Here is a 14995-nt window from a genome sequence, read left to right as displayed (position 1 = left end):
GTCATTAATAACCCTCTTAACACGTTTTGAAGGTACATAGGGTAAAAATTTAAATTAACAAAAAATCGCCGTGTATTGCAAATTGTCAAAATACTTTTAGAAAAATTATTTTTGTAGTATTTAAAAAATAATAGCGAAATTTTGTTTGTTTTTGTTTTTGGTTTGTTTCACATTTTTTTTTAATTTTTCCTTCTGTTTAATTTTTTTTATAAGAGGGGCGGAACAATTAATTAGGGTTAGTTAATTTAATTAGGTAAGTATTATTTTTTTTTTTAATTCATCAAATTTCAATATTATTTAACCATTCTAAATATTTTTATATTCACAAAACTTAAAAAATATTAACCAAAATGATGTAATTTAACACTATAAGTGTGACGCTTCTATGGTACTTTTTCAACTTTAAAGGGAAGATAACCCAAGAAATAGGAATAAGCTTATAGGGTGTTTCCGCGAGAGTAAAAAGGGAGAAGAAATAGGGGGCGAAAACCGGTTTTCAGGGGATGTCAACATGGCGTCCTAACGTGGCCAGAGCGGGCAGCCGGCAAGGGGAGAGGAAAGGGGGTAGGTAACTTGACGTCACGCGCAAAGACCCTATAAGAATTTTCAGTTGAATACAGACACTGCATATGATTTTATAATATTTTAAAATGAATATGGACTAGTTACATTTGAAATTCAATAAAATGTTGTTGCCCATTATTTTATAAATTGGGTTATACTCCCTTTAAAAACCGATTGCGCACCATACTGTGCCTCACTTATAGCTTAAGATACTTCACTTTTGACATTGGGAATAGTGGCCTTAATCTTAGACATACTCTGAAATATTACACTCTTTATTCTTCAAATTTAATTAATATTTCTTAGTATTTGATTAATTTTATACGGTACCTACACCTGGGAAGGGGGGGAGGGCGGAATTTTGCATAATTCTACTATTTTATTATCTCCAACAATTTATTTATTAATTATTTAGGAAAAATTTAAATTTTGTCATTCATTTTAAAACACCTTTTTCATATATTATATAAATTGATCCAATAATTAATTTTACCAACCACAATTATTAAACTTAATTATTTAAAATATCTTCGTATGGTATCAAAAAATAAAATAGATATCTTGTTATTTTTTTTTATTATTATTTTATAAGCAATTTGGATCGACAATTATGGGGAAATAAGTTAGTATCATTATTATTTTTGGATATTTTTTCTTTTTGACATCCTTATATAATCTTTATATCATCACTAAACTAAACTAAAAACTAAATTACATCGAGATTAAAATTATCTTAAACTTAATTATTAGTGTATCCACAACAATACAACAAATGTGTGTTAAGGATTTTTGTATTTATTTATTTATTTATTTTTCTGTATTTAGATTTTAATTTTTCAAATACTGACTGTCGCCTTTTTCAAATTTGTTTTTTTTTTTTTGCAAATATTATCGAAAGGGAAATCTTCGATCTTAAATAGGTTTTATTTTTGTATCTGGGGGAAGAACTTGGTGCGTTTTATTTGATTATTTTTATTTCTTTTAACCCTTTTTTTAATCAAAAAACATTTCTGTTTTAATTGGTTGGTTGGTAAGTGGTTGTCACTTAATGATCGGTAAAGATGCGTCATTCATCCTCCCTAACGGTTAAAAATATTTTACCCAGTTTTCCAAGTTATATTCTCAATCTCTCTCTGAGCCATTCCGTAAGAATTTTTTTCTTAAGTTTCGAGCAAAACGTGCCAACGACAAACTTGTTCTCCTTTATTCTCTCTCATGTCGCTCCAATGCGATAATTCCTCTTCACCGCTACTGTTTAATCCCAGAGAAAACCAGCCAATCATTTCCTTACGTTTCATGCTTCGTTTGTTGTAAACGGCAACCATCAGGGTAACGTCCGGAAGTTGGAAAAGTGCCACCTGAAATTAAGGGAAAGGGATGTGTCGGGTTACCTCCCTATGTGTAGCAAAGGCGAATAGAAATAGGTGCAAACATACCTGGAATACAAAGGTCTCTTTGAAAAGTGGATTAGGTTGACCCCGTCTGACTGACGTTTTACTCCTCGCTATCTCTTGACCACTCGATGACACCAGCGATAGTTTAACATAAGTGTCTTAAAGAATACGAAGGACCATGTCTCAGTTTCCAATGGTTTTAAATGGTTGGGGTAATAGTTACCTGGTGCTCTGGTCATGGTCATATTCCTAAAATGGCTTCCTTTGATGACCTCAACCGATAATCTTCCCGTTGTACCATTGTAAGCGGCTCCCAATAAGAGTTCCGGAAGTCCACCGTGTTGCATCGATTGCGTTGAACCCGTGCTATCGCTGCGAGCCAAGCTAGACAAATCCGTTTTCGAATCCGAATGCTGAAAGAAAACGTTAATTCAATTTTCAATCATACCACCACTTTGTTCGGGTCACCACCTTACCGTAATGTTAGCTCTTGGCTCCAAGGTTAAAAGAACGCTGAGTTGTTGCTCGAGGTTCAAACTAGAGAACGCGACCAGACATTCCCCGATTAGATGCTCGCGACGCATTCGTTCGCAACCGTACAAACGGAATCGCAAACCCAAACTATCCAGGTCCTCTGTTAAAACCGTTACATATTAATGAGGCCTACACTTATTGTTAACTCAATCAAGAAGGTACTTAACATTTACCTGGAGAAATTCGAGAGAATGTAAAGGTCTCATTAAACTGTGGGTTTTCACCACTCTTAATTTTGGTTTTATTTTTTTGCCGCTTATGGGGAAGCAATAGGACGCGAACCTACCCAGAAAACAAAACAAGTTACTTATCTTCAACAAGCTACCATACTGGTAACAGTCTTTACCTGCACGTGATTAGCTCCTCCTCTTTCGCGACTTGGTAAATCTTGGGCTTGTACCACTGTCAAGTTGAGTTTGCGCGATACCTTATCGTAAAGGAACGTCACCTCTAACAGACCGCATCTCGTATTGGACCCTCCTTCCGTGTCCTCCATACGGTTTCTTAAATCAGTGACGTCGAACAGGTGCTCCTGTTGAAGACAGGGTTATAATCACCCCCAAAACTGATGTACTACCATTGTTAGCTAGTCCTTACGTCCTGTTCCGGTAAACCTAGTTCCGTTTCTCCACCAAAGGTTGAGGAAACTCGGCTAGCCGTGACTTCTTCCGTCTTGTCAAAAGCGGCGTTCTCGAAATGGTGCGGTTTTGGACCCGCGTTACCACTTGCCAATTTTCGTAGGTCATCGGCTGAATCATGTCCGCTCGCCTCCTCGCTTGAGAATGAAGAACCACTGCTTCCCTTCCCGATACGACCTTTTTCGGCCAAAGAAATTAAGTCACCAGCGCGTTTCTCGTGTCCTGCAATCAAATAATCAGTATTCCCGCGATCATAAAAGTAATCGAGTGTACTATAACATTACCAGAGTAACCACTTTCACTCTTAACGGGTGCCGAAACACTTAGACGTTTATGACTGGTCCCTGGGTCAGCTGGTTCGCGCGCTTCCGCTATGGGTTCCCCAGGATCGTGACTACACGTTCTTCGGAATCCACCTTGGGTACTGGCCGAATGGTGCAAACGTTGCATAACTTCATCCTCACTGTCAGTTGAGGACTCCACTTCCTCATAAGCGTAGGCTGTGCCTTATGGGTTCGATAACGTATCACCGCATTCGCGAGGAAATTTGTTACGACTTATCAAGTACTTACCGAGATTCTTGGCCACTGGTTGCTGTTTGACATCCTTCAAAGGTTTGTCGCAACACGGAAAGGAACCGTTTGATACGAAACAAACCCTTTTGTTCAAGTAAAGATAGAAAACAACCAGTAAAACCAGGAAGGCTCCAACGACTCCCAGGAAAGCGGTGGCTTCCGTCGGTACTGCAAAAAGAAAATACCAAAAAGATCCTACAAACCTCTGGGCTAAATTTTAAACTTTTACCAATAAAATCGGTAGGTTCCATAAGGTTCAACTCTGTAAGCCTCGACGCCGTCTCCAGTTCTTCCTTACCCGACAACATGGTGTTGCTAAGTATTTTACGACTTAATTATTAGCTGCGAAGACATCAAGTTTGGTAAAATAGAAAGCTGGTACATTATTGCTATTTTTATTAATTTATTGGCCTAGGTTTTCCCTGCGTCGCGCAATTTCCTGGAAAGTCCCATTTCGGCCATTTTAATTTGTGTTTATTGATGTTTTGAGGGATAATATTGATTTTAGGATAACTATTCTTTACGTTTTGAGCTCCATAAGCAGTTTATTTTATGATTTTTAATGATTAAAATGTTTTTATGAGAGTTTTTTGGCTATATCCACGAAAATATGTAAATTATACGAAATAAAAATGTTTAGGGGAAGTCATCATTTAGGGGTTTTGGAACCCATGTGTTTTCTATGAGCGCCTGTAGAAATGTTTCACCCTCAACACACCAGTTTACGAGGAGAAGCTGCCTTATGTACTGGGTCATAGATGGCAGCATTGTATGGCTGGTAGTTTGGCCGCTTTGGCGCCTAAACTTTGAACTGAACTCCTATAGACTATAGGCGCTCATAACATAGTTCCTAATGGAAACTAACGGACAAGTCAGAGGCTGCCCGCGATCAGGAATAATATTGTAAGTTAATTTTAATAATAATTATTGTTAGATTTAATTCGGGCTATCATCAAGGAACGATTTGTTTCTTGAATAATAGATAGTTCACTTATTTTTGTATTGTTTCTGAGATTATGTGAGTGAAAACGTTAATGTCCTTAAGCCTTTGCAACATTTAAAATTTACCCGACCTCCTTTAAGCCTTTGCTGGTAAAAGCAAGCTTAATTCTAAATAGTTTATTGTTAACAAAGTAATCATTACTCTCAAAAGGACCAAAATTTGGCAGTGTTTAAGCAAATTTTATTATAATTTTAGCACCATTACAAAAAAGTCACTTCTTTTCCTTGCTATCAACTTGACCATAGGAATTATCTTCATTAATTTTAAGTCTTTTTATGAACTTGGGGTACTTTTCTTTACTATAATAAAAAACTGACAACGTAGGCGGGAAATAATTTCTTTCCTTGAAATCAGACATTCTCTTTTCAATAGTTTTCAAACTGCAATTCAGAACTCTCGGAGTTAATTTCACGTGATTGGGGGTGAAACCTTGTTCAAACAAATAGTCCAAAACCTAAAAAGATATTTAATTATTTAAAAATATATAGTATTAGGTCTAAAAAATGCAATTAACCTTTTTAATTTTTGGCGGGTTAATGGTTAATAGTCGAATATTTCTACTTGCAAGAGACATAACCGTATTACGGTCACACTCCAATCTGAGTGCTAAATAATCAACCAAATCAGGTTTTTCCCCTAACACCTCAACCTTTTTACTCCATCTTCTTAATGTATTCGTTAAAATGTCTTCCGAACATCTTAACATCCATGTTTTAATTGGGCAATTATAATACTCTTTAATCCTTAAGACCCTCTCTCTCATAATATGCTCATTATGGTTAAAAATCCACATATCTTCGGAAATAGCCACATTATCAATACCAGCGGATTTTAAAATTTGCATAATTTCCATTATTTTCGGAAACGAACGCCTTCTAAGGAATTTATATTTCTTTAATAGTTCAGTAGCATTGTCATAGCTTAGATTCAATTCCGATTGCAAGTATTTAGCTCTCCTTTCAAAGTCATTTTCCCAAATACTTTGCAGTTCTTTAGGTTCTAGTTTTAAAAGATCAATGTTTGTTGGTTTTAACGGAATATCTTTAATTATTTCGAGTTTTTCTTGAAGTAAATTAACGGATTCATTTAATAACCAAGGATTTGTTTTTAAAATTGATTGTTTAAGCCCGTATTTTTTGAGTAAGGTTGAGATTGTTATTGTTATTGTTTCTTTCTGTTGTTGTTTACCTACTGATAAGGGTCGAAGGTTACGCGATAGAATTTCGAAGATAATTGGCTTTAATTTAACATGCCGAATTAATTGACAAGCTGTCGTATTACTTAATGTCAGAAACATTTTAAATTTAGCGGGGGATTTGTAATTACTGACTGGTAATTAAATTTCGGGTGGCAAATTCGTGTCTACGGTGCCGCCATTATTTAGTAGTAGTAGTAGTAGTTTAGTTACTGTTTCAGTAGGGTGTAGTAGGAGGATCCCCTTTAGCCTGTCACGTGACATTCCCCGCGAATTTCAAAACAAAAACCAAATATTTTATTTCTTCATTTATTTATTGAAAAATTTAAAATTTAATTCAATTCCAATGGCAAATTCGTGAGCGGTGCCGCCATTATTATTATTATTAGTAGTAGTAGTAGGTTATTTCAGTAGGGTGTAGTAGGAGGATCCCCTTTAGCCTGTCACGTGACATTCCCCGCGAATTTCAAAACAAAAACCAAAAATTTTATTTTTTCATTTATTTATTGAAAAATTTAATTCGATTCCAGTTTAGTAATTAATTTACAATATTCCTCTTTACTGTAATAAAAAATTAATAGTGTTGAGGGAAAATAATTTAAACTTTTACAATCTGACATTCTTTCTTCAATTGTTTTCAAACTACAATTGAAAACTTTGGGCTTTTCTTTTATTTGAGACGCGGTGAAGCCTTCTTTGAACAAGTAATCCAATATCTATAATTAGAAGAATAATTACAGTTATTAATAATTGAGACTCTGAGCTTAAAAGATAATCAAAGTTCAAACAACCTTTTTAACTTTTAAAGGACTTGTTTTCAAAAGTCTCGGATTTTTCTTGCAAAGTAATTGAACAGTTTCCTGATCACACTCGAGTCTTTTTGATAAATAGTCAATTAAATCTTGCCCCTCTCCTAGAACCTCCATTCTCTCCTTTGACCTTTGTAGTTTTTTATTTAAAACATCTTCCGAGCATGATATCATCCATGTTTTTAAACTCTTAACGTTTACACAATTTTCCTCGGTAATTTTCTTAATTCTGGCTTTAATAAAGTCTATATTACACCTAAAAACCTTCATATCTTTACACATAGCATCTTTTTCAACCCCGGATGCTTTCAAAATTTCCATAATTTCCCTTAAACTCTCATAAGAACGTGTTTGTAAAAAAACGTGTTTTTTAAAAAGGTTCATAACCTTGTTATATGGAAGTTGTAATTCCCGTTGGAAGTATTTAATTTTGCTATAATCTAAATTGTTTTTCCAATGCCATGGTCTATCAATACACTTTATATCCTTTAAATCCAGTTTTAAAATACCAAAATTAACACTTTTTAATGGGATTTCTTTAATTATAACAATTAAATCTAGCTTTTTTTCTATTTCTTTAATTGGTTCTTCGAGAATCCATGGATTTTGTTTTAAAACTAAAGGTTTCGCACCATAAATTTTAAGTAATTTCTCAAAGTTGGACCTAGTTTCCCGTTCTTCCCTTATTTTGGTTATTTCTTCCGGTGATATTGTAAATTCGGGTTTTAAATATTCAAATTTGATGGGTTTTGACATTAAGTTGCGATTGTTAGTTGAAGCCCATGAACATGGTTTAATTTTTACACACTTAAATAGATATCTAGTAACAGAAAATGACATAATTTACTAAGTTTCAAGACCACGTTTGTTTATATTTCGTATGTGGTAGTAGTAGACATTTTTGTTGTTATTGTAGTAGTTTTTGTAGGGGTTTTAGGAGTATTTTTACATTCTATCCCTAGTCTGTCGCGTCGTCTGATAGCTTCTTTTTATTAAACTACCGGCACTAGTTTAAAAACATCCTTATTTTTCTGTTAATTTAACTATTCTTATTTAATTTATTTAATACACGTTAAAGAAATACTGAATTTTATACAAAATCAACCCAGTTTACTGTTAAATCTAGTTAAATTTACACCGTTTAGTTAATAATTAAAACTAGCCAAGGCTTAAGGTATCAAAATGGAAACAGCTGAGCTAGGAAATGAATTAAAAGAATTTAGCGATAAATTTTATGATCCAGCTGAGGATTCCTTTTTATTAATTGATTGTTTAGAGAAAGATTTAAATGAAATTAAATCATTAAGGTATAATTACCATTAAATAACACTAATTCATCCCTAATTAATGTTAAAATTGGTTTTAGACCTTCATTTGTGGTTGAGTTGGGTAGTGGCTCAGGTGTTGTTATATCTACCTTAGCCAAAGTTTTAAATGATTGCCATTTCATGTAGGATACACTTTAATTAAGTGATTACCCAGACTTAATTGATTTAAGCCTCTTAACCTTTAATTGCAGGGCCACAGACATTAACCCATTTGCTGCAAATGCAACTCTATATACCAGCAAGAGAAATAATGTCTCCGTTGATGTCATTTTAACTGATTTGGACCAAGCTTTGAATGATAGAATGCGAGGATTGGTTGATATTTTAATATTCAATCCACCATATGTTGTCACACCTTCGGAAGAAGTTGGTACCAGGGATATTGCCGCAGCTTGGGCTGGTGGAATTAATGGGAGGGAAGTTATGGATCGTCTATTTCCTAAAATTCCTAATTTGTTGAGCAAGAATGGACGATTTTATTTGTTGGTTTTGAAAGAAAATAATCCAGGTAATTATTTATTTAATTGTTTACTTTAATTTGAATTATTTCAGAGTTGGTTGCAGTTGGGTTTAATTAACAATATTTTTAATGAATATTGTTTTTATTTTTTATAATTTCAGATGAAATCATTCAGATTATGAATGGAATGGGATTAAAGTGTGTTAATATGGAAACAAGAAAGTGTGGAGGTGAAACATTATCAGTTTTAAAGATTCAACAATAATTATCGGAGCTAATGCAACGTGGGGATATCAGTAATTTCTTATTTTGGACATCTGTATAATTTTGGGTGAGTTATAACTTATTATGACTTTTTTTGGGGTTTGGTTTGGGTTCCATGAGAATTTTTGAACAAACACGTGTTGAATTTGAATTTCGCGCAACATGGCTTCACCATAGATGGCGACATTGCCCTAGATTATTGCTTAAAAGGTCGCCAAGGCTTAACTTTCCACATATTTAAAAAACTGTAGGTTATTCTGTTGTTTTTCCTTGATTTCCCAACTCGCGGAAAAGTCATCTAATTAGTAAATTAGCCTGTAATGTCAGGAAAATGTTCTAGCCTAGGCTGACACGCTTAATTGTACCATGAACTAATATATATTAGCTCATGTATGTACTTTGGTTAAAAAAACGAAACATCTTTAATGAAAAATAATTTAAATTTAATAATATAATTAATTTTGCCTAAAATTTCTCTTAAAAACATTAATTTTGCCTAAAATTTCTCTTAAATACATTAATTAAGTAAAAAAAGGTAAGTCCCGTGTCTCTAAACTCGTAAATAAGGTTATTTTGGAGGCCATAGCAACAGGTGGCGTTTGAGTTAGCTATTTAGAAAGCTGCTCTGTAATTGGTCGGCTAGCCCCCTTAGATTCGGCTTCATCTTTCTTTCATCAATTGAAGCGGCCCGAGTTATCGCTCCCAAAATTATAACAAAGACGTAATTTTAGGATTATTGTATGTATAATTTTTGTTAATTTTAATTTATTAATAGTTAGGCTATGAAATTTGAGTAATTTTGGTTAGTTTCTAACAATATTTTGTAAGTTTTGTTAAATTATGCAAAGTCATTTAGCCCTAAATGCTACTGAATTTGATTTTTTAGGCTTAACTCGGTAGGTGGGGTATGGGAGATTGAGGTGTACTCTGATTGGTCGGTTGATGTAAGGTCAGAGTTCGCGTTTCTGAATTAGGGTTATTTTTTTCAGAGAGAATTTAGAAGGGGAGTTGAAGGGGTGGTTTGGAATGTAGCGCAACGTCGTCTGCTAAACGTTATCTAGGCAGGTCGATTTCCGGTATGATGCGTTTGTAATAGATAGATTTTAGAACACGTGACCGGAAACTCGCCTACCCCAAAAAAGCTCAACGCGACATCTTGTTTGGGCGTCATCACGTTTAATAGAGTCAAAGGGGGCCTTCCACTCCCCTTCTAAATTCTCTCTGTTTTTTTTCATAAGTCGCGAGAGTTTGAGAGTTTGATCGGTACGTACCCCGGGGCATGGAAAATTAAAAATCTAGGTAAATAATCGATCAATTAACGGATAATTTTAAGAAATTATATTGAAATACTTATTTTAATAACGAAAGTAAGTATTTTTGGATGTTTTATAAGAAAATCTTTTGAAATTATAACTGTAAAATGTCGGATGACTCGGATTGCGGGTGGTGGGCTAGAATATGTAACCAAGGCTTAACGGCAATGACTTTGCTTTTCGATATTTTATGATTGGAAATCATTTGACTGGGGCCATGGTTTAAAGGCATGTGGTTTACTAAGCTGAGATTAAAGAAACTGCGAGTATTTTTACAAAATCATCCAGCACTTTAGCTGGATATATTTAAACTTATATTTTCCGTCCTTATATTGTAAGAGCTTTGCTAGTTGCAATATTACGACTGTTTTTTTACTTGATATAACAAACAATCTTGGGTTTTGGGTGGTATTAAAGGAAAGTAGACTAGTCCAGTGGTCTGTAGGGGAAACTTTAGACATTATTTTCTGCTATGAGTATGGGGTAGATACGTTTTCATTTACTGTAGGGGTTGCGGGAATGAAACATTTCTGATGGGATTTTCTGTCCGAGTTAACTGAGTGTAGGCCTTTCTGTTCTATCAGACCTTAGGTGACTCTCTCCCCATGGGTCTTTTAGTATCTTTTTTGGGTTCCCTTACACTGTTCCACGCATTTCTCATAATAAGTAAGGTGGGTGAAACTGCTGGTACATCCACCTTTATTACACTAGAAGAAAACCCAAGTACCTTTTCGTTTCTTATTTGATTTTTTTCATACTAATTATTTATTAATATAATAGTATAAGGTATGTTAGTTAGTTATGCCCCTCCTGCATGGGTACATAGCCTTTCTGGTTTATATGGTTTGGTTTTAAAAACCATAGAGTGCTGTCAGAAGCGCCGGTGTGACGTCACCCATGCTGTTTTCCCCATAAAGAAAAAACGGTAAATGTCATGGCCGCCCATTGCTAAAGGCAGACTCGTGACGTTTAACCTTGAATCTGACGTCACAACTGACAGCACAGTATAGGCCTTATAAATCCTTTTTTTTTTTTTTTTTTTTTTTTTTGGTTATATATGAAAGGTTTTAACTACAATTTAGCTGCCTTCTTAGTCAATTTCTGCATCGTAATAGGTCAAGAGGTTATGGAGATACATTTAGCTCGAAATTAATTTGGGGATTTTTATGGGGAATACTTTAAATTAGGTCTGGTTGCCAGTCCACTCTTAAATTAATACTACCAATCCTGGAGTGGTAGGCCTTAGTTTGACCAACGACATTCTTTGTGTAGAACGGTGGGTTCCAGTACTATTTCGTTTAATTTGACTTGCCACTATAAACTAGTCTAGCCTTAAACCGTTTCGCACCAAAAAGGGTGGTCATTTTCAAGGAAGGACATTATTTCTCTAGCGCCTTCGGTAGGTCATAAAACTCCCTTAAGTCTATTAGCACGTTTATTATTGCTAAATTGCTGCAGGACGCGTGGCCAAAGTACCCGGGGACACCCTTAAAGGGGGCGCTGTCCTTAATTGCTGTCTTTATATTATACAAGCACTTTGGATTGATGACTTGCTAAGGAAGATCTTATACTTGCCTTCCTAGATAAAATTTTAAATTATCCCATTTTCCTTAACACCCAATGGTCCGGTCGCTTTGTTGTTAACCTTCTCAAGCAAAGATAATTTCTATGACGTTCCTGGCGCGTTACATTATTTGTAATACCAAGAAGTGATATCTAGTTTATTAGGGAGAAGGTATAAATTCGCCCCACATTTAGAACTAGCTTTATCTCCAGTCCAAACAAACGTAGCCTGTCCGGAGTTAATCCCCGCCTATAAATTACAACAACCAGCGAGATATCTCATTGGTTCTTGAAAACTCACGTCAGCGCTACGCGAATGATAACGAAAATTACTTGTATTTTCCGACCGCCTGAGGAGAGGCGAAATAGCCCGGCCTCCTTTTACGTCCCCCCTTGTATTTTGAAAGGGGGACTGGGACTATGGCACGCGCGAATACTTAGGCATCTTATACCTTCTTCCTAATAAACTAGATATCACTTCTTGGTAATATTATAAAGCTACTAAGCTTTATTGACAACTTTTCCGAACTTCTTTTAAATTCTTATGTAAGTTATTGAGAAATTTTACCTACCTTATTCAGAAGGGGGAATTTGCGATAGGTTATATAAAATTCCATTTAAAAATACCTTTTTTAAAAAAGGCGCGTAAAGCTGCAGTGGTTGAAAATATCTTAAGAATTTCCTACAAAATTTTCTTTTCAGCATAAAAAAGGTAGATTTTTTTTTTCTTTTTAAACCTTCGAATTTTTTTTTTTTTAATGTTTTCAAAGCCAAACATAAGTAGATTTACATGAAGTTCATAAAACTTCTTAGGAGTTATACATCTTATATGTTTTGAGAGAGATCTAGCGACATTTTGATGAAAATAACACGCTGTTTCTATATTTATGTCACGTGTTGAGTAACAAATATACATGGTGAAATGTTCATTTAAATTTTGAAGCCATATTTTCGAAATCAATCTACTTTATCAAAAGTTGAAAGGGCAAAGCTTTTCTGCAGGAGTTAGGCCTAGCATAGGAATTCAAAAGTGCTTCGTAATTATTTTTTTTTTTCGGCCCGAGTTGGCGAAAGTTGAAACTTGAAAACCGGAAGTTCGAGGGTAGCTTCCTTAGACGCCCTCTTTCTAAAACGGAAGTTAGCTAGAATCTCTCTTCCGTGAAACGCGATGTTACTATTCTTGACTTCTATCTAGGCTTAGTTGACTGACAAGGCTGCATCGCATATGCGAAATCTGTTTGCGTTTTAACGTATCATAAGTAAAGTCGTTCTCAACCAAGTTTATAACTTTGTTAAGCCTAAAATTTAGTCTAACCTTTCTACTGGAACTTCCGAGTGTGTCTGTCTTTATAGAGGTATGAAGATGGACAGCTTGAGTTCCGGTCTCCCTACCTTTGGTCCGCGATCCATTTCCTACAAGGCCTATTTGGGTTCTGTTAAGCCTAAAATTTAGTCTTCCTTTCTACTGGAACTTCCGAGTGTGTCTGTCTTTATAGAGGTGTGAAGATGGACAGCTTGAGTTCCGGTCTCCCTACCTTTGGTCCGCGATCCATTTCCTACAAGGCCTATTTGGGTTCTGTTAAGCCTAAAATTTAGTCTTCCTTTCTACTGGAACTTCCGAGTGTGTCTGTCTTTATAGAGGTATGAAGATGGACAGCTTGAGTTCCGGTCTCCCTACCTTTGGTCCGCGATCCATTTCCTACAAGGCCTATTTGGGTTTTGTTAAGCCTAAAATTTAGTCAACCTTTCTACTGGAACTTCCGAGTGTGTCTGTCTTTATAGAGGTGTGAAGATGGACAGCTTGAGTTCCGGTCTCCCTACCTTTGGTCCGCGATCCATTTCCTACAAGGCCTATTTGGGTTTGTTAAGCCTAAAATTTAGTCAACCTATCTACTGGAACTTCCGAGTGTGTCTGTCTTTATAGAGGTGTGAAGATGGACAGCTTGAGTTCCGGTCTCCTACCTTACGTCCGCGATCCATTTCCTACAAGGCCTATTTGGGTTTTGTTAAGCCTAAAATTTAGTCTTGCCTTTCTATTGGAACTTCCGAGTGTGTCTGTCTTTATAGAGGTATGAAGATGGACACCTTGAGTTCCGGTCTCCAAACCCTTTGTCTATGATCTTACCTCTTGGGTATTTGAGGGTTGTTAAGCCTAAATTTTAGTTAGTTTAGAAGTGCCTTTTTTCTTTATTAGGAAATGAAGTTAGGCACCTCGAGCTGATTTTTTTAGAACCTTATATAGACGAGAAATCCATAAAAAGCGAATTAGAAAATAACATTTCAGTACATTGATATAGTAAATATACTAAAGCCTCCTCCTAAACTAGAAAGATTTTTTACGATTACGACCCTGCTGGTATGTTTTTACTTCGATAAACAAAAGCCCAAACATAAGTTAATAAAATACACCTCCAAGTTGACAAGAAATAGTGCCAGTGTATAGCCTTTATGTTAATCTGGTTTCGACTTTCGAGTTACAAACAAACGGAGATGGATCTTTCTCAAAACATACGACATGTACATAATGTATCGAACTTGGTGGTGAATTATTTTATTTATGTTTTCAACTCAAAGCTTCTGGTCCACCAGTCTTTGATTACGCACCCAATTCTCCTAGTAACAACCCAACGTCATCGTTAAAAATCTCATGGGGTATTTGAGATTAGCCTATCGCAAGGACCCCATATAGACTAGTACTGCTACTTCCATGTAGTGTGAGTAGGGTGCAGTCCGAGCGATAATAAAAGGTGACGACGATTTGGTAGCGCAGGATATACTGGGAGGTAAAGGAAATGTGGGTATACGGACTTGAATCTCCAATCCAGAGTTCTTGGCCAATAGGGAGCAGCTAACAACTGGCTAGGGGGAAGAGATAGTCCGACGTCACGCAGTACCCCCCCCCTCTGGTTGGCATTTTTGCGCGTAGAATAGTGTTAGGGGGGATGAAACTCCAGTAAGAGATAGAAGGGTGTGACCATCGTTTCATGGACACCTTTCGATGTAAAAAAGGTGTTGAAACATTACCGTCTGTCTCCGCATGTGGACTCTATTGAATCGAAAAGAGTACAACGCAGGCGCCAAAAAGCGAGATGAAAGGCAATGTTTTACCCTTTGGTTACATCGAAATGGTCTATTGAATATGATAAAACATGGGACTCCTTAGCTTCAGGAACTGGTGCGTTCTAGTCCATGTATCGTTTGTCGTAGACATGGGGTACTAAAGGCCTTTTTAGGTTGGTTTTAGGTTAAACTCTATAGAATTGATGGCCAAATTCCCTTGGGTTCATTTCACCCTCTCCTCATCATTGCGACCCTTAGGGGCGGCATTGATCTTGATGGGATATATAACTCCCTT

The 14995-nt window shown here is 35.8% G+C and overlaps 4 protein-coding genes across 5 annotated transcripts; 1 reads left to right on the top strand and 3 right to left on the bottom strand.

The window, feature by feature from the left end:
* Positions 1-1150: 1150 nt before the first annotated feature.
* On the bottom strand, positions 1151-4519 carry Syt14 (Synaptotagmin 14). Of its 2 annotated transcripts, none has more exons than XM_089846214.1 (10): positions 3935-4519; positions 3703-3873; positions 3415-3636; positions 3090-3352; positions 2839-3024; positions 2666-2774; positions 2435-2592; positions 2182-2371; positions 2001-2116; positions 1151-1922 (listed from the first exon to the last, which is right to left on the bottom strand). In XM_089846214.1, exons 1-10 carry the CDS (start codon positions 4011-4013, stop codon positions 1725-1727), a joined length of 1692 nt encoding a protein of 563 aa, XP_089702340.1. In that variant the 5' UTR covers positions 4014-4519; the 3' UTR covers positions 1151-1724. The 2 variants fall into 2 exon arrangements, with proteins under 2 accessions (XP_089702340.1, XP_089702341.1); XM_089846215.1 differs by having other exon boundaries at positions 4004-4518.
* Positions 4520-4866: 347 nt separating this feature from the next.
* LOC149654672 (transcription termination factor, mitochondrial-like) lies at positions 4867-6100 on the bottom strand. The gene is made up of 2 exons (XM_089846236.1): positions 5223-6100; positions 4867-5162 (listed from the first exon to the last, which is right to left on the bottom strand). Exons 1-2 carry the CDS (start codon positions 6003-6005, stop codon positions 4920-4922), a joined length of 1026 nt encoding a protein of 341 aa, XP_089702362.1. The 5' UTR covers positions 6006-6100; the 3' UTR covers positions 4867-4919.
* A 288-nt stretch (positions 6101-6388) lies between these two features.
* On the bottom strand, positions 6389-7670 carry LOC149654671 (transcription termination factor, mitochondrial-like). The gene is made up of 2 exons (XM_089846234.1): positions 6695-7670; positions 6389-6619 (listed from the first exon to the last, which is right to left on the bottom strand). The coding sequence occupies exons 1-2, from the start codon at positions 7550-7552 to the stop codon at positions 6419-6421; spliced, it is 1059 nt and encodes a 352-aa protein (XP_089702360.1). The 5' UTR covers positions 7553-7670; the 3' UTR covers positions 6389-6418.
* A 35-nt stretch (positions 7671-7705) lies between these two features.
* On the top strand, positions 7706-8825 carry HemK2 (HemK methyltransferase 2). The gene is given in 4 exon segments (XM_089845290.1): positions 7706-8019; positions 8079-8162; positions 8232-8548; positions 8662-8825. Coding segments are annotated over 4 exon segments (690 nt in total). The 5' UTR covers positions 7706-7894.
* The last annotated feature ends 6170 nt before the right edge of the window (positions 8826-14995 follow it).

The sequence above is a fragment of the Phalangium opilio genome, unplaced genomic scaffold (assembly GCF_054372755.1).
Source record: "Phalangium opilio isolate 3A_F unplaced genomic scaffold, DU_Popi_V2 ptg000079l_1, whole genome shotgun sequence".
NCBI lineage: Eukaryota > Metazoa > Arthropoda > Arachnida > Opiliones > Phalangiidae > Phalangium > Phalangium opilio.
The sequence above is the reverse complement of the archived record's forward strand: the minus strand, read 5'-3'. Positions and strand labels throughout refer to the sequence as shown.